Genomic DNA, 23133 nt, shown 5'->3' with positions numbered 1-23133 from the left:
AAAATTTCCAATTGAAAGAAAAACACGAAAAATTATCAAGATGAGAGAATTCATTGAGATCAATTATTAATTACGTATAATTAATAACAATTTCTAAAGTTATTCATAAAAAGAAATAAAGATAAAACAAAGAATGATAATAACTAAGGCAAGAAGAACACTTGAATCAAAATCAAAATATTACAAGAAAAAATAAAAGTACATGATGGCGTTTTGTTTCTTATTAATTTGATTTAAAATATTGCTTAAATAGAATTAAAAATTTTATTTTTAAATAAGATAAATTTTAAATTAATTTAGAAGTGCTAAATGTCATAATTTAGACCAATTACATTTAAAAATACTAAATATTAGGACTTAATGTTAGTTCAAATAGGAAAGGACTCAACAACTAATTTTTTTTTTTGGTAAAACTATTAACCACATTTATTTTATCAATAAAAATGGAAAATACATTCGTGAAGTCTAATATTTGATATTAGAGAAACTAGTAATTATTAATTAAAAATTTCTAAAATAAATGGTTCATTAAGATTCTTATATAAAAATCTTTTTTATTTTAGGAAAACCTGGATTCAATAATGGGTAAAAAGGAAAAAGTACCTATTTTTTCTTTAACAAAAATATTGATGACTTCAATTGACTAATAATTAAATTATTAATAAGATTTTGATGCAAGAGTCCTTTAACTTTTTGTCCTTTTATATCAGGATTTACCTAGTTGTCTATCATAATTGAATTAATTTTCTCAATGAAAAATATTTTATCATTAAAATAATTGCTAAAAATTTAAAAATTAACGAAAAAAAATATTAGTTATGTTAATTATGAATATATAAAAAAACCATATTTTTTTGGAGAGGAAGAAAGATTGGTATATAAGCAAGTGATCCTAAATCCAATGCTTCAGCAACAAAGTGAGACTTTTAGAGAGAGAAAGAAAGAAAGAGAAAGGGGGAGCAATGGGGGACTCGAGCGACTCCGTTTCTGTTGATATGGAAACATTCTCCGTCGCCGGAAAGGTTACAACTCCCATTTTCTTAATAAATGCTCTATTTTCATGATGATTTTGCTAAATGCTTCTTCTTAGTTGTTTTTTTTTTGTTTCATTTTTCGGGTGTGTATTTTGACTTCATGTATATTAGAATTGGTAGCATTTTCATTTTTTGTTTTCAAATACTAATTTTTCTCCTAACTTTGAGTTGTGAAGGGAGGTTTAATCAAGCTACATTTTTTATTTCATTTTCTATAGCGTGTGGATAGAGAAAATGCTTTTTCACTTTTTTTTTTCTAAATTTTGTTGTTGCAATTTGGTGTTCTACCTTAAATTTTGCTGGAATACTGTTTTTTGTATACTGTTTTTTGTATAGTGCTTCTTTAATTAGGAATTTTCACTTTCCTTTCTCAGGTGAGGTTTCTTTTTAACTGCAGGAAATTGCTTTTTCTGGAAGCAATATGATTACTGGATTTGTTTTGAGTTGGAGGGTCTTAATGTTTTCTCCAGTGAAACATTTTTTATTGTTGATAAAAGGCTCATTTTAGGCCATGGAGCTCATTTAAAGAAGCAAAACGGTTCATGCTAACTTGTTTCTATTACAAATGAATTTACAGTCAAACTTTCTCTTTTGGATTTCATCATTCTTGATCATTCTTGATCTTGTTATTAAAAAAGTTCAGCACAGTGCACTAAAGCTCCCGCGATGTGCGGGATCCGGGGAATGGCTGGAGTACAAGGGTCTATTGTATGCAACCTAACCTTGCATTTCTTCTAGATGCTATTTCCACGGTTTGTACCCATGACCCTCCTGGTCGCATGACAACAATTTTACCAGCTATTCCAAGGCTCTCCTTCATAATTGACCTTGTTATTCCGAGCAAAAAATAAGATTAAAAAATAGTGATAATAAAAAGCATTTTCCCTATAAATCATGTGAAAAGGGTTGCTCAGTTAATTCTAGGTTGAGTGCTTCACTTTGTTTAGATAGCCCTTTAGTGTTGGTGCTGAGGTGTTAAGGCTTGTGACTTATCATCCACGGGCTATGTCTTTAAGAGGATAATACTATAAAACAAATATTGTTGGTGAACTGGTACTTCAATTGTAGAAAAAAAGTGTTTAGTTATTTGGAATAAGAAATTTAAATTTTGTATAAAACAACTAGGTGCAAAAAACATAAAACTACATCTTTTCATCTTAATAAGAAATTTAAATAGTTTTTTAACTTTATTTATATAATTATTACTTAATATATTCTGCTTAATTATAGTTATTCAATTCTTTTGTTTAAATAATTTTTTGTGGGGCAGTGATTTTTAGTTGCATTACATATGTAACAACAACATGCCCATTGCAATCCCAAAAGTGGGGTCTGGGGAGGGTGTTAGATATATACTTTTTCTTCGTTAGTGCTTTTTCACTAAAGTCAATGCTCTAATTCTGCTTTGCACTTTAAGCCCCAACAAACTTTGGCGCCTTTTTATTTGATTTTCATCTTCTGAAAAGTTTATGCCATTGGGGATATTGCAAAACAAGGCATCACTGCATATTCGTTAGCTAGTTTATATCAATCATGCTTTATTTGTCTGAATCTTTTTTTTTTCTGAAATATGCAGTTTATTATATAGTTTATAATGTTTGTGGGTTCTTTTGCCCTACTTTCTAAGTATGCATTTTGGTACCTAGTTTAGAAGGTTTGTGTGTTTGTTTTCCTATACTTCAGTTTTAATTAGGAAAGTGCAAAAATGGAACCTCCGTTAACCGTATATTAACGTCACATAACTTTTTCCGTCTCCAAAATGTACTCCTTGCTTCTATATGCACTCAACTTTAGATCATCTTAACTTAGTGCAAGCAATCAGTTTTCTCTGCTTCAATATTTACAAAGATACTTCTTTTTGTTATTTTAATCCTCTAATATGCACACAACCCCTCAAAAGGTTGTCTCTTTGGTTAAAAGATTTTTGTGTTACTGGAAGCTCCCAATTTCACTTTCTGCTATAAGTTGGAATATTAAGTGCTTATTTTTCTCTCTCTCTCTCTCTCTCTATATATATATATACATATACATATATATATATACAACCTCTCTAAACTAGGTAATTCTGCCTAGAACAAGTATATATGGCTAAATCAACTGTTGGAAGTGTAAAGAAATGAGAAACAGATGTGTGTAAACTGGACCTATCAAAAAAATAATGAACGTGGAAAGATGGAATTATTTTAGAACTCGGAAGCTTTGTAGTTTATAGTTTTACTTGATAATATCTAGTTATATAATTTGTTGTGGTTTTTCCTTGTCAAACTTATGACGTGTTTGCTTATTTTTTTTCCTCAGGAGCACCTTGTAAAAACTGGCCGTGGTTCTGTCTCTGTTGTTGTTTTTGGGGACCAGGACAAGCCGGCTCTTATCACCTATCCTGATTTAGCTTTAAATTGTAAGTAAAACCAGTTTATTTTGTCATCTATTAGAATTCAAATGCTTAAGTCAGTTTATTTTGTCATCTGTTGTAGTCAATTATGTATGTTCTTTCTCAATAACTAAGTGCATATTAAATGAAATCAAATTTAATATTCTGTTCCACGCTTTCTTTTTCTCTGCAAGCTTAAATAGGTCTGGTAGTTGCCCAGTTTGGTGAAAACAATCGGAATATTTGGATCATTGTCTACAACAACAACAACATACTAATGTATTCCCACAAAGTGGGGTCTGGGAGGGTGACGTGTATGCAATCCATACCATTACCTCAGATGAAGTAGAGAGGTTGTTTCCGATAGACCCCGGCTCAGAACAAATAACAGTATAACAAACAAAAAACCTAAAAGCACACAACAAAATGGGATAAGACACTGCTAGCTAATAAAAGAAACAAGAAAACCATCTGATAATACTATAAACTATCTATTCGAAATCATATACGTCACCGAAACACCACGAGCAAGAAACTCTAGCGCAGATACAAACAAAGCACTCTTCCTACTATTATGGACGAACCCTACCCACTAACCCTCTACCCTAATTCGCGTCCTCTACACCTTCCTATTTGGATCATTGTCTATCTATTGAAATTTCAACATCTCAACTTTTACCATCTAATACTAAATTTTCTTTGTCTTGCATCTATGTCATTGAACAGATATGTCCTGTTTCCAAGGAGTATTCTTTTGTCCAGAAGCATTTTCATTGCTGCTCCATAACTTCTGTATTTACCATATAAGTCCTCCTGGTCATGAGGTTTGTCACTTGAATTCACATTGATTGTGTTACAGTAGCACGTTGATTGCCTGGTTAGTTCTTCTATTCACAATGTTGCTTACCCTGTGTATCCGTCAAGAGTTTTTGCAGTTGGGAGCTGCTGTCATGAGTCTTGATGATCCTATCTTATCGGTTGATGATTTAGCAGACCAGATTGCTGAGGTGCTTGATTACTTCAGGTAATTGTAATGAGCTTGCCTTTTTGGCATCTGCTTTACTGTACCTTATAATATGCTGCCTCTTCGGTGTAGGCGCTTTGCAACACTGTTAGTTCTGTAATTCTATATCTTGTGCTTGTGCTGCACAGTCAAGCGGTTGTGAACTTAATCAGAGTTCATCATGATGAACTCTGTAAACTGGAATGAAGAAGAATAAGAATGCAGAGACAGAGAAGAGTTAGATTGATCTCATTGATTGAATCTTGATCTTGTGTTGTACAATGTGTAGTCAGTATGTATATATAGCTAATCATAAAAGTTTCTAGAGACTAACTTCTTAACTAACTTAATTAGTCACAATATATACAGTTAGTTACTAACTACTTTCTGGAAGTTAGTTAGCTCTGTTTTCACAGTGTTAGATGCAAGGGCTGAGTTGACTTCCCTTCTTTCAACACTTCCCCTCAAGCTAGGTAACCCCAAATAGATTAAGGATGCCTAGCTTGGATATAAGATATTCATGTTGAGCTTTGTTGAGCCCTTTAGTTAGTACATTCCTGGTAGGAGTGTAGTTGATTGTAGTTGACTGTTAGTAGTGCTTGATTGAGTTTCTCCCTTATGAAGTGACAATCTATCTCAATGTGTTTGATTCTTTCATGATATACAGGGTTGGATGCAATTTGCATAGCTGACTTGCTATCTGTATAAATCTTAGCTGGTTGTTTCACTTCAACTCCAATCTCTTTTAGCAATCCTAGTAGCCAAACAAGTTCAGCAACAGTTGCGGTAATGCTTCTATATTCAGCTTCAGCTGAACTTCTGAAAATAGTATTTTGCTTCTTAGATTTCCAAGAAACCATAGATTCACCTAGCTTCACAAAATAGCCAGTAACTAATCTTCTTGAGAATGGACGTGATGCCCAGTCTGCATCACAGTAAGCTGTAACTTCTGTTTTTGGTTGGCTTGATAGTAGTACTCTTTGTCTAGGCTTCTGCTTAATATGTCTGACCAACCTAACAACAACATCCATGTGAGATTTCTTTGGTTGTAGGAATTGGCTGAGAGTTTGAACAGTATAAGGAATGCCAGGTCTGGTCATTGTTAGATACAACAACTTCCCTATGAGTCTCTGGTAACCTTTTATATTTGTTGGTGGATCATTCACAGCTCCTGGTTGTAGACATGATCATCATATTCTTTTGTTGTGATCTTAATGTTTGTGTCAGTCAATAGGTGTAGCAGCTTGTTTAGCTGCTCCTAATCCCATCTCAGATATGAGTTCTAAGACATATTTTCTTTGGTGCATCAAAATGCCTTCCTTTAACCTGGCAAACTCAATTCCTAGGAAGAACTTTAGCTCACCAAGATCTTTGATCTTGAAAGCTTGCTGAAGTTTTCCTTTTGTGTCTTCAATCATCCTCAGAGTGTCACCTGTGATCAACATGCCATCCACATAGACTAATACAATAGTAATACCTTCATTAGTCTGCTTTGTGTATAAAGAATGATCAAGTTGACTTTGTTTGAACCCCATCCTTATTAAAACTTCAGATAACTTGGCATTCCACTACCTAGGAGCCTGTTTGAGACCATACAGGGATTTCAAGAGTGTGCATACTGGTTTCTTCTCCCCCTGGCTCTTGAATCCCTGTGGCAAGTCCATGTAAATCTCCTCATGTAGATCACCTTGTAGGAAAGGCATTATACACATCCATTTGGTGAATAAACCAGTGTCTCTAAGCTGCAATTGTGAGTATTGTTTTGACTGTTTTCATCATCACAACTGGAGAAAAGGTCTCTTGAAAGTCAATACCTTCTTGTTGACTATAGCCTTTTGCAACCAATCTAGCTTTGAACCTTTCTATTTCACCTGTAGCTTTGTATTTTATTTTGAAAATCCACTTGCAACCAATAGGTTTCTTGCCTTAAGTAAGCTAGTGATCTCCCAAGTTTTGTTTCCTTCTAGTGCTGCAATCTCCTCCTTCATTGCTTCTATCCACACCTTGGATCTTTCACAACTTCATTGTAAGTAGCTGGTTCTGTAGTTGTAGATGACTTTGCAATATATACGTGGTACTTTGGAGACAATGCATCATAGGACAAGTACTTCCCTAGAGCATAAGGTTCTTCCTGATGAATGTTTAGAGAAACAAAATCCTTGAGCCATAATGGAGCTTTTCTGATTCTATTGGTCCTTCTGATCACAACTTGTTCCTGATTTTCAGCCTGTCGTTGAGATGTGTTTGGAGTTTGAACCTGATCAGCCTGTGTCACCTGCTCTTGTATCATGTGATCATTAGTGTTCTCAGTTGGTGCTGAATCTTGAGAGATTTGTATGTTCTGCACCTCCATGTTATTAGAGATATATCTTAGAGGATTGTGAATGATTTTCCCTCTTTATTTACATATTTAGTTTTCCGTTTTTAGCATATTCATAATTGTATCTCATTTATGTTGATTGATTGTACCGATCTCTTTCTTGATCCATCCATTCTCTTGTATAAATACCTTACTCATTATTAATAAAAGAGCAACAATCTCTTCTGTAAATTACTTTATGGTATCAGGGCTATTATGCTTCACAACCAACAAGTTTTCCAGCAGCCATGGCTCCCTCAAATAGCACATCTGATTCTCACACAACCCCAACAAACCAAACTTCGACACCCGAAAACCAAACTTCTCCATCAACTATTCCTTCTCCACAAAATATTGTGGCATCCTAACATCATTTCTTTGAACAACAATGACCAACTTATTTCAATCAATGCTGTCGCCCAAGCCCCATTGAAACTCACCACCACCAATTACCAATCTTGGCAATATCAGTGGGAAACATTGCTTACTGCCTATGATTTTCTTTTATTCATAAATGAACCACCATCCACCACAACAACCTCTAATTATAAACGGCAAGATCATCTAATTAGAAGTGCCATGATTGCATCCCTTTCACCAGAAATTACACCCTTTGTTACGGATGATAAAACTTTTTATGCGCTTTGGCAAAATCTTGCCACGACCTATGCCAAGCCGTCGCGTGCTTGTATAATGAGCTTGAGGGAGGGTTTGAATACTATTCAGAAGGGAAATCTCTCCATCACTGTGTATTTGCAGAAAATCAGAGAGATGTGCCAAGCTCGCTTCATTTGGTGTTCATATATCCGCTGATGAAGTTTTTCATCATGCCGTACACGGCCTTCCTTCCGAGTATGATAGCATTGCCTCTGCACTTCGTGCTCGTGAAACAGCCATTACCTTTCAAGAGCTTCATGAAAAATTGACCGACTTTGAAGCTTATTTGACTCGCCATTCATCACAAACTGTGGCGCCAATCATGGCGAACTTTGCTGCTAAACCTCCTACATCCACTAACCGGAATTACAATCAAAATACCAATAACTCACGTTCCAATCAAAGGAGTTTCCCTCCTTCCAATAGGAATGGAAATGGCAGCATTCCGGTGGCCAAAACAATCGACCTAGGGTCACTTGTCAATTATACGACAAACCTGGCCACCATATCAAGCAATGCAGGAAATTACTTTCCATTCTTTCTGCTGTTACAGATACCAAATCTAGTGGTTCTTCCAGCAACTTCAATCGATCCAGTAATTAGCAGCCCAAAGCCAACTTTGTTTCACAGTCCACCAACGCGGATCTAAATTGGCTTGTTGACTTTTGTGCCTTGCACCATGTTACACAAGACCTATAAAACCTTTCTCTTCACTCTGAATATGATGGTACTGAGGATGTCATGCTTGGTGATGGTAAATCTCATAAGATTACCCATACAGGATCTACTCTTCTACCCTCTTCCTCTACTCCTCTCAATTTAACTATTGTTTTATGTGTGCCTCATATGAAAAAGAATCCTTTCTCTATTTATAAATTGTGTAGTGATAATCATGTCTCTGTTAACTTCTCACCTTACTCGTTTGTTGTGAAGGATTATTGTACGGGGACACCACTCACTGGTAGTAGGGAAGCTTAAGGGTGGTGTATACCCATGGCCATCCAAGTCTGCCCTCCAAGCTATATCTAATGCTCAAGCCAACACCACTTCCATCACCACCGCTCCCAACTGGCATCGACGTCTCGGGCATCCCCTCACTACTACTCTTCGTTGTATTTTGAAGCTTTTGAATATTTCTTCACCTTTAGAGAAGAATTTTTTTTGCAATTTTTGTAAATGCAATAACATGCATAAGACTCCCTTTTATAAACCCTCAATACAAAGTTCCTCTCCTTTGGAATATATTTATTCGGATGTTTGAGGTGCTGCACCAGAAGTTTCTATTGATGATCTTCAATATTATTTAATATTTGTGGATCATTATACAAAATATATCTGGTTGTTTCCTCTAAAGAGAAAATCTGATGTTTCAATTGTGTTTCGAAAATTCAAACAAGTTGTTGAGAAATTGTTTCAAAAGTCCATAATATGCTTTTATTCTGACAATGACGGAGAATTTCTTCATCTCCGTTCATTCTTTGAAGAGAATGGGATATCCCATTTTCTCACTCTTCCCTACACACCTGAACACAATGCCACTGCTAAGCGTCGTTATCGCCATGTTGTGGAGAGAGGTATTACATTATTACACAGTGCCAATCTTCCTCTAAAGTTTTGGTCTTATGCTTTCACTACTGCTGCCTACTTAATCAACAGATTGCCTACCCAAACTTTAAATGGTGATTCACCTTATTTCAGATTATATGGTACTCCAGCAAACTATAACAAATTCTGGGTCTTTGGTTGTTTATGTTATCCATGGTTGCATCCTTATAATCAGAATAAATTACAGTCTCGCTCCACTCCTTGTCTTTTTTTAGGTTATTCACAAAATCAGAGTGCTTATAAGTGTTATGATCCTGTAAAGTCTCGTCTTTATTTATCTCGTCATGTTGATTTTGTGGAACACTCTTTTCCTTATATGTCTCTTGAACTAACAGAAAGTAGGCCACAAAATGACACTATTGACTCTTGGGTTCCCAACCACTTTGTAATCCCTCTTACACGTGACCAACTTTCATTTATCACCTCTACTACACCGACCCTTGGTCCCTCATCTTCCAGTGGTGCGCCTGTGCCTGGCAATGCTTCTTTATCAAACGAGACTGCGAATTCATCCAATATTCATCAATCAGGTATGTCTTCTTCTCCTTCGTCATCGTATGTTAGTTCTACCTCTTTACCTTCTTCTGACCCCTCTTTACCTAATAATGCCAATGTGTTAAATCACAATCTGATCATTCAACCCTCTCATCCCATGACTACTCGATCAAAAAATAACATTCATAAACCCGTTCAGAAATTGTGGCTAAGTGTCACTGCTCATGATGCTATTAATGTTAACGTATCCCCAGACTCACTATTAACCAAACATTCTCCAGCAACCAAAACCTCTACTAAGATAATACAACCTTCTCCCTTACCTAAGCCGAGAGAACCTCATACTGCTCGTCAAGCCTTAAAAGATCCAAATTGGTGTGCTGCTATGAGCGCAGAGGTTTCTGCATTGCAAAGTCAAGGCACTTGGTCTCTTGTTCCATCTGTTCCTCATACGAAACCAATGGGTTACAAATGGGTATTTCGTGTTAAGTATAATTCCGATGGCAGCATTGGACGTTATAAAGCTCGGTTGGTTGCTAAAGGTTATTTTCAACGACTTGGTGTGGATTATTTTGAGACATACTCTCCTGTTGCTAAACATACTATAGTGAGAGTTGTTCTTTCTCTCGCGGTTTCTAAAGATTGGCCACTCAGGCAATTGGATATTAATAATGCATTTCTACATGGGCATCTATATGAGGAAGTTTACATGTCTCAACCACCTGGATTTGTCAATGAGAAGTTTCCTAATCATATTTGTCGATTACACAAGGCTATCTATGGCTTGAAGCAGGCTCCACGTGCCTGGTATGATGAACTGAAAGCTTATCTTGTGTCTCTTGGCTTTCATCACTCTCAGTGTGATCATTGTCTCTTCATTTATGCAAAACTTGGAGTTATTATCTATCTTTTTGTTTATGTTGATGATCTCATAATTGCTGGTAATCAGTCACACCATGTTGAAGAATTTATCAAGCGGCTTGGTACTCAGTAGATCTTGGTGATTTGAATTTTTTCTTGGGTGTTGAAGTCATTCGGTCACCTGTTGGTCTATTTCTTAACCAACATAAATATGTATGTGAACTACTTGAAAGGACCAACATGGCAGATGCAAAACCAATGAGAACACCTACGACTTGTGGTTCATGTCTAGGTTCTAAAGATGGTTCTCCTCCTTAAGATCCCACACAATACAGGACTGTAGTTGGAAGCTTGCAGTGCTTGCAGTTTATTCGTCCAAATATTGCTTTTATAGTCAACATGTTGTCTTAGTTTACAAGCTGTCCCACAACAACTCATTGGACCATGGTAAAACGTGTCTTGCGCTAACTGAGACTTCAGACTGTAGTTTATTTCTTCGGAAAGGCTCTCCTCTCTTGCTTCATGCATTTTCCGACTCTGATTGGGTTGGTGATCGCGATGATGGCTCGTCTACTACAGGCTATGTTGTGTTTCTTGGCAGTCATCCAGTCTTATGGAGTTCTAAGAAACAACGAGTTGTAGCTCGCTCTTCAACAAAGGTAGAACACACGGCCATTGCCTCTACCGCTGGTGAACTTTGTTGGGTGCGTAACCTTCTCAAGGGTTATCGATTACTCCAGCTCAGCCACTGGTCATCTACCGCGACAATCTTGGTGCTACATATGTTTGGGCTAACCCTGTGTTCCACTCTCGCATGAAGAACCTTGAACTTGATTATCATTTTGTCCGTAAATTAGTCTAGCAAGGTCTCCTTTGGGTTTCACATGTTTCATCGAAGGACCAACTAGCTGATATGCTCACCAATCTCTTCCCATCTGTTCTTTTGAGTTTGTACGTTCCAAGATTGGTATCTTTAATCGACCTACCATCTTGCGGGGGCATATTAGAGATATATCTTAGAGGATTGTGAATGGTTTTCCCTCTTTATTTACATATTTAGTTTTCCGGTTTTAGCATATTCATAATTGTAAAGATTCTCATTTGTGTTGATTGATTGTGCAGATCTCTTTCTTGATCTTCCTTATGGATCCATCCTCTTATATAAATACCTTACTCATTATTAATAAAAGAGCAACAATCTCTTCTATAAATTACTTTACATGTCTGACCAGTTGACTAGAGTCCCATTGAGTTTAGTAGCAGTTGACTGTTGGGAGTCATGCACCAGGTCTTTAAAAGGGAATACATCTTCTCTGAAGTTGACATCCCTATTAACAAAAAACACTTTATTAGTATGATCATATAATAAGTAGCCTTTCTAAGTATCAGAATAACCCATCAAAATACATTCTCTAAACCTAGGTTGAAGTTTATCTGATTGCTGAACTATCTTAGCATAGCACAAGGATCCTATAGTTCTCATGTGACTGATATTTGGTTTCCTTTCATACAATCTCTCATAAGGGAAAATGTAATCTAGCATAGCTGGGGAAGTCTATTGATAATGTACACAATTGCTTTAACACACAAGCCCCAAAACTTAATAGGCACTGCTCCTTGAAATCTGATGGCCTAGTGATTTCCAGGATGTCTATGCTTTCTTTCAGCCACTCCATTTTGCTGAGGGCTGTAGTCACATGTAGTTTGGTGAATAATCCCTAAGTTGCTACATAAAGCAGAACATATAGAGTTGCCAAACTCAGTTCCATTATCAGTTCTAATGACTTTGATGTTTTTATCAAATTGAGTTTTAATAAGTTGAATGAATTGAGACAGTAGCGGTATGGACTGCGTATATTCTACCCTTCCCAGACCCCACTTGGTGGGAATACACTGGGTTTGTTGTTGTTGTTGTTGTTGAATGAATTGAGACAGTATTACACACACATCAGATTTGAGTTTCAAAAGATAGATTCAAGTCATTTTAGAATAGTCATCAACTATGGTTAAGAAGAATCTATTTCCTTCAAATGTGGGAACTCTATAAGGTCCCCATACATCCATATGCATCAATTCAAATGTAGAAGTAGATTTAATAGAAGTAGTTGGAAAAGGAAGTCTGACTTGTTTTGCACAAGGACAGACAACACATTTATTGATCTTTTTGAATGTTATACCACTACTTATAGGTAGTGCTTTCCTAAGTACATGAGTAGAAGCATGTCCTAATCTTTTATGCCATAAGACTATGTCTAAGTTGGCATTATCAATTACAGAATCACAGACAAAATTAGGACAGAATCAATAAGATTTGATCTTTTTCTATCATCACAGCATCATTGATAGTAGCAGTATAGGCAAAGATGTAGAGTCCATCAACTTCTCTACCAATCCCCTTCACCTTCCCATTGTAGAGATCCTGAAACACAGAGTTTAGGATAAAAAGATACAAGATATTGTAACTCCTTTGTAAGTTTAGAGACTGATAACATATTAAATTTAAACTGAGGCAAGTGAAAAACATTTGTGAGTGTATCAGTGCCAAATATATTGGTTGAACCAACATGTGTGACTAAAGATATGTCACCATTTGGTAAGTATACTCTTTTTGGAGTGCAAGTACTGGTTATGGAGGATTCATTTAGTGCAGTGAGATCAACAACCATATGGTTGGTTGTACCAGTGTCTATGATCCATGGATACATATTGGTGGAGCCTGTTGACTCTACCATTTTACCTGCTGCATGAGTTGAGTATTTATTTAGACTTGTCTTCTTTATTTAACAGTTGCAGAATCTGTGTATATTGTTCATTAGTGAATACACAAGGACTTGTCTGTGAACTGGAGCTTCCCATCCCAGAGTTGACTGTAGGATTGGAGTAGTTAGCTTGAGTGTGAGCTGAGTGAACCAGTTGACCATGTCCATGTCTTGCATTTTCCTCCCCAACGTTACACACTGCATTCGCACTTGCATTGGTTCCCATTCTCTTCCTGAACTTGAAATCAGCAGGATAGCCAATTACTTTCCAGCAGTTCTCTCTGGTGTGACCCTTGATCTTGCATATATCACAATACATGGTTCTTCTTGAACTGTTTGTGTTGTTGGCCTCCACTTTCAGGGAATATTTTTGTTTTAGTACCTTTAGAATAGCCATTTTGGTCATTACTCCTTGTAAACGTAACTAATTCATAACGTGTAATTGCAGGAGTAGAGCCAAGAATTCCTGCTTCAGCTCCTAATGATTTTGACTTTCATCACTGATTACCATAGCATATGCTTGATTAATAGATGTTTGTGGACTCATGAGTAAAATTTGACTCCTTGCCTGATTATAAGATTCATTTAGCCCCATGAAGAACTGAAATAGTTTTAACTTTTGGAGATGAGCAACATAATCTTTGGAACTCTCACAATTACAACTAGGTATTGGAAACAAAACCTCAAATTCTTCCCACAGATCTTTCAGCCTTGAGTAATACAGCTAAACAGAAGTTGTTCCTTGAGACAATGTTGCAATTTCTTTGTGAAGATTGAATGTTCTTGAACCATCAATCTTATTGAACCTCTCACACAAATCATTCCAAATAGCTTGTGCACTAGTGGCATGCATGATCCCACCTAATAGATTTTTGGCTACTGCACTCATGATCCAAGAAAGTAATATTGCATTTACTTTTTTCCCGTGGTTACTCATTTCAATAGGGAATTAATCCTTAGAACATGAACCATCTACTATTCCTAACTTTTTTCTTCCTAGCAAAGACAATCTCATGGATTGAAACCACACAGAAAAGTTTTCAATCTCAGTTAACTGAAAAGAGATAATCTGCAGGCCACTTACATCTGATGGATGCAGAAATAGTTGATGGTTATAATCAATTCCCACTGAATGTTGAACTCCAGTTGCTCCTCTGGCTGAATTGGCTGATTCTTCAGCATGTACACCATTGTTAGAAGCCATCACTATAGCTGTAAACTGTTTTCTTGATGTAATTCTTGTAATTGATTTTTGTAGATTTCAGAGTTTGAAATTTGCGAAAGTTGAATCACAGTAATGGAAATGATTAAACAGAATCGATTGTGCTCTCTGCTACCATGAACTTAATCAGAGTTCATCCATGATGAACTCTATAAATTGGAATGAAGAAGAAGAATAAGAATGCATAGACAGAGAAGAGTTAGATTGATCTCATTGATTGAATCTTGATCTTGTGTTGTACAATGTGTAGTCAGTATGTATATATAGCTAATCATAGAAGGTTCTAGAGACTAACTACTTAACTAACTTAATTAGTTACAGGATATATAGTTAATTACTAACTACTTTTCGGAATTTCACAGTGTTAGTTGCAAGGGCTGAGCTGACTTCCCTTCTTTCAACAGGTTGGCAGAACGATTATGTAGGACGTTACTTCAATATGACATTAAAAACTGTCGTGTATTCTTCCTAATAGGTTTAGCTTGTTATTAGGATCTTAAGGGAAGGATCGATTCAAAGGGCGATATATAATTCAGCTTTTTAAAAGGCGATTGAAACTTTAGAGTTCAACGGAAGAGAGCACTCCAATCTCTTACTTTTTGCTAAATTACGACTTACTCATTTATTCTTCAAAACCCCTTTTAAATAGGAGTATTACCGCAATAGTCTAATCCTGATGAAAGTAGAAAAAATAAAACCCTATCCTAGAAAGTCTAATCCTAATGAAAGCAAGAAACATAAAACCTATTCTAAATAATAAATAAAGCTACTTAAAATATAAATAAATAATAAATAAAGCTACTTAAAATAATAATTAAATAAATTAATTGAATTCCACGCATCCACAACATTACTCCGCTCACGTTTAAAGAGCTTTGTCCTCAATCTCAAATTTCAGGGCAGTCATCCAGAAAATCTGTAGTAGTATCAATTTAATTAACCAATTCCAACCCTAGCCAACTTTTCTTGAAGTTGACATTGATAAATTTCAACACTATTAGTTTCCTGAAATGTGACTAATTCGCTCATTGGATTGCTACTTTTGGGAGGTCTAGCTCTCTGGAAACAACTTTTACGAAATTCTTCCCAACTGATTGGGCCTTTTTCTCGTTTAAGCTGATAATATCATAATTGTGCTCCTCCAAACATGTGAAACCAAGCCACTCCAACATTTTCCACTTCCTTTGTATGTTGATTTTCAAAAATATGTTCCCAATAATATGCCCAAATTAATGGGTCGTTGGTGTCGTCATAAGTAAGAAAATCCATCTTTACATACCTTTGTACTATTGAATTAGAATTATCAATTGTTAGGTGATTTCAATCGGCCAGTTGAATAGTTGAATAGGTGATGTATTGTCTTTAGTAGCAGGATTTGTTGATCTGCCAGTTGTCGGTGCGCTACTCGATCCTGGTCTGCAGGAAGCTAGACAATTGTTTTTGGATGAATTTAACAATTTTTTCGCTTAGTCTATTTCGTTGCTGCAATTTTAGAGTCCGTTAGGGTTTCTCTAATTGCACGTTCTTTTTGGAATCCAGAATTAATTTCATCGCACATTGTGTTAAGTCTCTCATACCAACTTATTATACCAAAATAATAAATAAATAAATACTTAATTAATTGACTTCCACGCATCCACAATATTACTCCCCTCACATTTATGGAGCTTGTCCTCAAGCTCAAATTTCAGGGCAGTCATCGAGAAAATTTGGAGTAGTATCAACTTAATTATCCAATTCCAATGCTAGCCAACTGATCTTGAAGTTGACGTTGATAAATTTTAACTCTATCAGTTTGTTGAAGCGTGACTAATTTGCCCATTGGGTTGCTACTTTCAGGAGCTCCAAATTGCTGGAAACAACGTTTTTGAAATTCTTCCCAACTCATTGGGCCCTTTGCTTGTTCAAGCTCTTAATATGATTATTGTGCTTCTCCCAACATGTGAAACCTAACCACTTCAAACTTTTCTAGCTTCCGTTGTATGTTGATTCTTACAAAGTGTTTACAACGATGTTTGCAAATTAATCGGTCGGTGTCATCATGAGTAGGAAATTCCACCTTGCATACCTTGGTATTGTTGAATGGGAATTACCACTTGTTGGATGATTCTGATCAATCAGGTTTATTGCCTTTAGTAGTAGGAGTTGTTGATATGCCAATCGTCAGAGCTCTATTCGACCCAATTCCATGGGTTGCTGGTTTTGTGAAGCCAATTCCCAATCTCGACAATTGTTTTTGGATGATTTGGACATTTTTTTTGCTGAGGCGTTGTTCCGTTGCTGCAATTTTAGAGTCCATTAGGGGTTCTATAATTGCACGTTCTTTCTGGAATTTGGAATTGATCTCATCGTCCATTGTGCTAGGCTCTGATACCAAATTATTCGGATCTTTATATTCACAGATCTCATCGCCCATTGAGCTAGACTTTGATACCAAATTAGTCAGATCTTTAGATTCACAGGGCGATATGTAAATTCATCTTGTTAAAAGGAGGTTGAAACCTTAGAGTTCAATAGAAGAGAGAACTCCAATCTCTTGTTTTTTGCGAAAAAACGACTTCTTCAAAAACCCCTTTAAATAGGAGTATTACAACAATAAAACCCTATCCTAGAAAGTCTAATACTATTGAAAGTAGGAAGCATAAAAATTGATTGACTTGACTTTTTGAGAAGTCGGAACTGATTTTACCCCTCATCTTCCCTCTTCAGGCTTGGTAAAGTAATGTGTATGGGAGTAACAGCTGGAGCATATATTCTTACTTTGTTTGCCGTAAGTGTTTTATATTATTTCTGTTTGGCTGATTTATTTAAATTTTACTGATATGGTTATTTGACGACGAGATTTTACGTTTTTTTAACCTCTAGCTAAAATACACACAAAGGGTTATGGGTTTGATACTTGTTTCCCCCTTGTGCAAAGCACCTTCTTGGACAGAATGGTTGTGTAATAAGGTGCGTTTTCAATGTTTTCTCCTATAGTTCAAGATATTTGACGATGAATTTGTAAATTATGATTCTTGCCTTCCCTAAGTGACCTGAAATTACGGTGTCTTGCATCAATATGGTGCAATATGGCAGGTGATGACAAATCTGCTTTACATTTGTGGCATGTGTAGTTTGGTGAAGGAGTTACTGCTGTTGCGGTACTTTAGCAAGGTTCTTTTCTGCTCTTTTCCACCTCTTATATACTCGTTTTCTTATAATTAGTGGAGAGTTCAACTGGATGCTCAATGATGCAGCAGGAAGTCCATGGCAGTGTTGAAGTTCCAGAATCAGATGTAGTTCAATCATGCCGAAGAGTTAGTGTTTAGTTTTTTAGAGTCCTGTATTTCCTGTATGATGCTTTGCAAATAAAAAAGCTTGCATATGACGTTACCCTGTTGACAATGTTATCATTTGTTCGATTCCACAAAATGTGTGATTTTTGTTGCAGTTGCTAGGTGAGCGACAGAGTTCAAATGTATTGCGGTTGCTTGAAGCTATCAATGAGTAAGTGCTTTAGCAAAAAGATATTTGAAGGGGATCTCTGCTATTTACTTCTCTTCTCCTCATTTCTTCTTGTTTGTTGCGGAGCAGTAGCTTTCACCTTAAGTAGGTGGTTGGGTGGTTCTAACTATCTCTCAACAAAGCTGATCTTATAGGATGTTCTGTTTTCCTGCTCACAGCTCAGTATGACATTAGTTTGCTACTATAGTGTGGCTGTATAGAATTTTTTAACAACCATGCATAGGATAGTCTATGAAAAACGAAGAAATCATTCTATCAAGTCTAGCTTCCTGTGGAGCATGCTCGTCTAATGTCGGTAAAATTCCCTTTGTCTAGATAATTGGAGGTCCAACGATGGATTTCCTTCCATGCCATGGACCTATTTCCCTGGTCAGTTCCTCCTTTTGATACCTTTCTTTTTTTGGTTGATTAGCGACAAATAGGTCTGGACCAACCCTTAACCCTTAGGACTAACCCTAGCCTTTGGAACTAGGGGATAGTGGGCTCGCCTCTCTATCCTTCTCCACTTAAACACGTAACTTCCATATTTTGATACAAAGTTGAGTAAACTTTTTTATTTATCCGACAGGAGACCAGACATAACAAAAGGCTTGCGGAAACTACAATGTCGGTCTTTAATATTTGTTGGTGAAAACTCTCCTTTCCATTCTGAGGCTCTCCATATGACATCGAAGCTAGATAGAAGGTTCAGCGCCCTAGTTGAGGTTTGTGCCAAACTGGTTTCGTCTTTGTTACTCCTTAGCTAGTGAAGGATTGTTAGGTACTATGTGGTCTGTTATGCAGGTTCAAGCATGTGGTTCAATGGTGACTGAAGAGCAGCCAGATGCAATGTTGATCCCACTGGAATACTTTCTAATGGGATTTGGGTTTTATCGGCCGTCTCAGTGCAATGTCAGCCCAAGAAGCCCCTTAAGTCCGACCAGTATCTCTCCAGAGCTTTTCTCGCCAGAAAGTATGGGGTTGAAGTTAAAACCGATTAAAACTAGATTTTCTGGAGAAGTATGAGTCAATTCCAAGAGGATGGGCTCGAAGTTGAACAAGTTTTTGTAAAATTTGTAAGCATGCGTTGAAGATCCGCTTCGATTGAAGACAGTTAGGAATGTGAAGTTACAGAAGTGTTGTAGATACGAGTTGGAAATAGAAAGTGGAAGAAAAACAATAGGAACGAAGATTTTTTTTTTCTTTTGCGTTGTGTAGTTGCAATTGTTAGTAAGTTCAGAAGTTTTGAATCCATCTGTACAATCAATCCTGCACAATAATAATTTATGTTGATGATGAAAGGAATAAGAATAATAAAAAGCCACGTGCCAGCTTTTTCTTTCTCATGTATTTTCTAATCAGCTTTGCTCTTTGTTTCTTTCTTCTTTTTGGTGTTCTTTCTTGTCAAAACGATGATGACTGTTGTCCCTAGTTGTGAAAAGAAAACTTGCATAATAATTTAGAGTTTTAAGTTTGGTGCGGTCGGTGTATTTTTTTTTTTTTTTACATAATCATGTGACCTGTTGTAGTAGGTCAATTTATTTTTATATTTTTACTTGAAAAATGAATGATCTGCTACAATAGGTAAAAAAATTTTATCTGATAGTATAAAAGAAATACACAATGGTACACCATATTTAAATTTAATAATTTAACGCTATTAAGAGATGAAGTGACCAAATATTGAGTAATTTATGAGTACTGTATTAAAAGCATGGGTTCACAAATTGGATCGACATGTCTGTTTTTGGCAATACAATTCAATTTTGATGATAATTATGACAATTTAATATCTCTAATTTCATTGTGTTAATTTACGTGTCATTAAAAGCAGCAATTGCAACCCTTTTATCTTATTTGTCACACGTGTTCAGGTGGCTACATATCACTTTTATTTTGGTTGTACTTTCTTTGATGTTCATCTTTTTTTTCCACTCTCTCTGTCACTTGCATCTTCTGATCCTTTCCTCCAATTTTCAGGTACTCCTTTTTTTTTTAGTTCCTCCCTAATTTCATATTTTTCCGTTATCTTTTGTCTTCCTTAGTTTGAGTGAGGTTCTATTTGGGCATCTAAAGTTTTCGTCGTCTTATTTTTTTCCGGCTATTCATAATTATTGGAGATGACATCGTAAACTATTGAGCTGGAAGTAATCTAATTTAACTTTAAAAATTAGTTAAGTTGGTTCTCAAAAAGTGAAACGCGACAGTTAATTTGAGACACAGAAAATATTACTTTGTTATCGATTTGATTCATTGGTCTGTATATGGACTTCCTTCCCCCACCTACCCCTACAAACTAGTAAAGCTGATTTTTGCTGCTTCACCTCTTTATGTCCCTCTTTACGTTGTTAGTATCTGGATTTTGGCCTCTTTCTCCTTTTCTCACCATTTTCTACAATATAACAACTAATACCAGTAGTAGTATCTCTCCGAAAAACAAACCAATATTAAATTTTGAAACATCAATTGATCAGAAATATCTTGTGGTTTTAGAAAAAAAAATAAAAAATTTACATTGAATTTTCTTATTGCTTTCTTTGTCAGATCATCCATTATTATTGTCTCAGCTATTTTGTTAATTCTCATTGCTTTATTTCATATTTCAGTCATTTTCGTTGCAATTATTGTTCTTGCATGTGGACTTTGGTAGTTGTTATTTGCTTTCCTTTGGTTATCGCTGCTTAATTTTTTGGGTTATTGAGTGATATTTTTACTTTGCACATAAAAATGCATCTTCTACTGTTAATTCCAGTTTTTTTTTTATCAGTGATATGTGGCTGTAGACTTTAAATTCTTCCATTAATAATGGAGAGAAAGAGAGACACTAAAATGGAAAGTGTACTCTTTTAAGGAAAAGTTCACTAATTCTCCCACATTGGTGGGAGAAGGGAACTTTGAAGTGTTTATAATAAGCACTTACTCCACATGGATAGTGAGGCAAAAACAAGGTGGTGCCTCGCGCCGTTGTCGTCGCTCGGCTTCAGCCTTGGCTTTGGATCAATTGATGAGATCTATTTTTTAAGACAAATTTTATTTCTTTTGATCGTCCATTTATGTGCATGCATGCAGTGGCGGAAACACTGTTTCGAAATGCAGTGCAGAAGCGAATTGATGGTTCGGAAGGGATGCAATCCTTCAACGAAATGACACACTGATTCATGAGATGGTATGCCTTTTCGGAAAAGACACATTCTTAGGAGGAATAGACATGATTTTTCAGAAAGGTTATACCTTTTAAGTGAACCATTGCCACCTTTCAAAAGAGGCACCTGATGGCAATAAAACCTACTTTCATCCACAGGTTTTGGTACGAAAATTTTTTGAAATACAAACTCTTCTTGTCTTCAAAAACATTCTGTGTGATCAATCAAATCGTTGAGTGAGTTCGTTGAATTCAACAATTTGAGATACCGCAATTGTTCGGATCAATTTTTTTTTTAAATAAAATACATTTGGTTCAATATGTATGGAAAGTGTGAATAGAAAATGGAGGAAAAATAGTGGAGAGAAAGAGAGATACCAAAATGGAAAGTGTACTCTTTTAAGGGAAAGTTCACTAATTCTCCCACATTGGTGGGAGAAGGGAACTTTGAAGTGTTTATAATAAGAAACACTTACACCACATAGATAGTGAGGCAAGAACAAGGTGGTGCCTCACCCTGCCGTCGTCGCTCGGCTTGGCTTCGGCTTCGGATCGATCAGATTTATTTTTTTAGACAAATTTTATTTCTTTTGATCGTTCATTTATATGCATGCATGCAGTGGCGGAAACACTATTTCAAAATGCAGTGCAGAAGCGAATTTATGCTTCAAAAATGATACAACCCTTCAACGAAATGACACACTGATTCATGAAATGGTATGCCTGTTCGGAAAAGATGCATTCTTTGAACGAATAGACATGATTTTTCAAAAAGGTTACACCTTTTAAGTGAACCATTGCCACCTTTCAGAAGAGGAACCTGAAGGCTATAAAAACCTGCTTTCATCCACAAGTTTTGGTACAAAAATTTTTTGAAATACAAATTTTTCTAGTCTTCAAAAATATATTGTGTGATCAACAATTTGAAGTACCGCTATTGTTCAGATTGAAGATAATTTTATCTTAGGAGGAAGATTCCATAACCTCGGGTGCAATGAGGAGAATTGTTCTTTAAGGACACTCCGTGAAGTCGGGGGACTTGGTCTTAAAATTCTGTTTAATCTTTTTCTGAAATTTGACATACTTCTTGGATAGATTATTTATAATCTTGTGTTGAAGGTGTTAAGGAACTTCATAAGTGTTCTTGTTTATACATGAACTTACGTTGAAGTTGTTGTTGCATTTATACAAATTCTTCTACCCGAAATATTATAAATAACAATCTTAAGTTAAAGATTTGAAGACAAAAATTTAACTAGTGATTTGAAGACAAAATCTTTATCACAAGTTCAAGATCACTCGATTTGAATTTAACTAGTAATTTGAAGACAAAATCTTTATCACAAGTTCAAGATCACTCGGTTGACGATTTTAAGTGATAAAAACTTCATCGTTTTACTAGAAACAAGAAGTGTTTAAAGTTGCTGCAACTTTTTAATAAGTATTTCGATATACTAAAGGTACTGTCTTGTGTTGACAGGAAAATGACGACTGATAGTCAAATGCATGATGCTGGAACGACTATGGCGGCATCTAGTATTGTCACGACGAGTCGTACTAATTCTTCGCAAGCTATGGCATCGATGGAGAAACCCGAAAAGTTCATGGGTATTGACTTCAAGAGATGGCAGCAGAAAATGTTCTTCTACCCCACCACTCTCTATCTTCAAAAGTTCACGGTTGAGGAAGCTCCGAAGGTGCCTAAGGGAACCTCTGAAAAGGAACGTTTTATGCTTGTGGAGGCTTAGAAACACTCAGACTTCCTTTGCAGGATTTATATCTTGAGTGGCCTCTTAGATGACCTTTACAATGTATATAGCGGAACCAAGACTGCAAAAGAGTTATGGGGAGCATTAGAACGGAAGTACAAGACGGAGGATGCCTAAACTAAAAAGTTCTTTGTTGCAAGATTTCTGGAGTACAAAATGATAGACAATAAATATGTTGTTTCACAAGTGTAGGAACTGCAAGTGATTATCCATGATCTCCTAGCGGAAGGTATAATTTTGACAAGTAAATTTGTTGAACAATTTAAATATGTTCTTAGTATTCACATGAACTTTATTACAGGTTTGATTGTGAATGAAGCATTTCAAGTAGCAACAATAATTGAGAAGCTACCACCAATGTGGAAAGACT

General features: G+C 36.0%; 1 protein-coding gene across 4 annotated transcripts; it reads left to right on the top strand.

The window, feature by feature from the left end:
• Positions 1-822: 822 nt before the first annotated feature.
• LOC107838940 (protein NDL2) lies at positions 823-19198 on the top strand. Of its 4 annotated transcripts, none has more exons than XM_047395729.1 (12): positions 866-1022; positions 1432-1572; positions 3333-3432; positions 4132-4229; positions 4341-4429; positions 17076-17136; positions 17232-17318; positions 17445-17522; positions 17606-17665; positions 17800-17855; positions 18442-18577; positions 18657-19198. In XM_047395729.1, exons 4-12 carry the CDS (start codon positions 4134-4136, stop codon positions 18876-18878), a joined length of 885 nt encoding a protein of 294 aa, XP_047251685.1. In that variant the 5' UTR covers positions 866-1022; positions 1432-1572; positions 3333-3432; positions 4132-4133; the 3' UTR covers positions 18879-19198. The 4 variants fall into 4 exon arrangements, with proteins under 4 accessions (XP_016537717.1, XP_016537718.1, XP_047251685.1 ...); XM_016682233.2 differs by having other exon boundaries at positions 1432-1786; XM_016682231.2 differs by lacking the exon at positions 1432-1572 and having other exon boundaries at positions 823-1022.
• Positions 19199-23133: the final 3935 nt, after the last annotated feature.

The sequence above is a fragment of the Capsicum annuum genome, chromosome 8, assembly GCF_002878395.1.
Source record: "Capsicum annuum cultivar UCD-10X-F1 chromosome 8, UCD10Xv1.1, whole genome shotgun sequence".
Taxonomy (NCBI): Eukaryota; Viridiplantae; Streptophyta; class Magnoliopsida; order Solanales; family Solanaceae; genus Capsicum; species Capsicum annuum.
The sequence above is the reverse complement of the archived record's forward strand: the minus strand, read 5'-3'. Positions and strand labels throughout refer to the sequence as shown.

What these genes read in the sequence shown, in the direction of transcription:
- LOC107838940 (XM_016682231.2), top strand. Translation starts at nt 963, where the DNA reads ATGGGGGACTCGAGCGACTCCGTTTCTGTTGATATGGAAACATTCTCC. An exon ending in CAGAATGGTTGTGTAATAAG is followed by an intron (nt 17,319 to 17,444) that starts GTGCGTTTTCAA and finishes GCAATATGGCAG; the next exon opens with GTGATGACAAATCTGCTTTA. An exon ending in TTGCTTGAAGCTATCAATGA is followed by an intron (nt 17,856 to 18,441) that starts GTAAGTGCTTTA and finishes TTTATCCGACAG; the next exon opens with GAGACCAGACATAACAAAAG.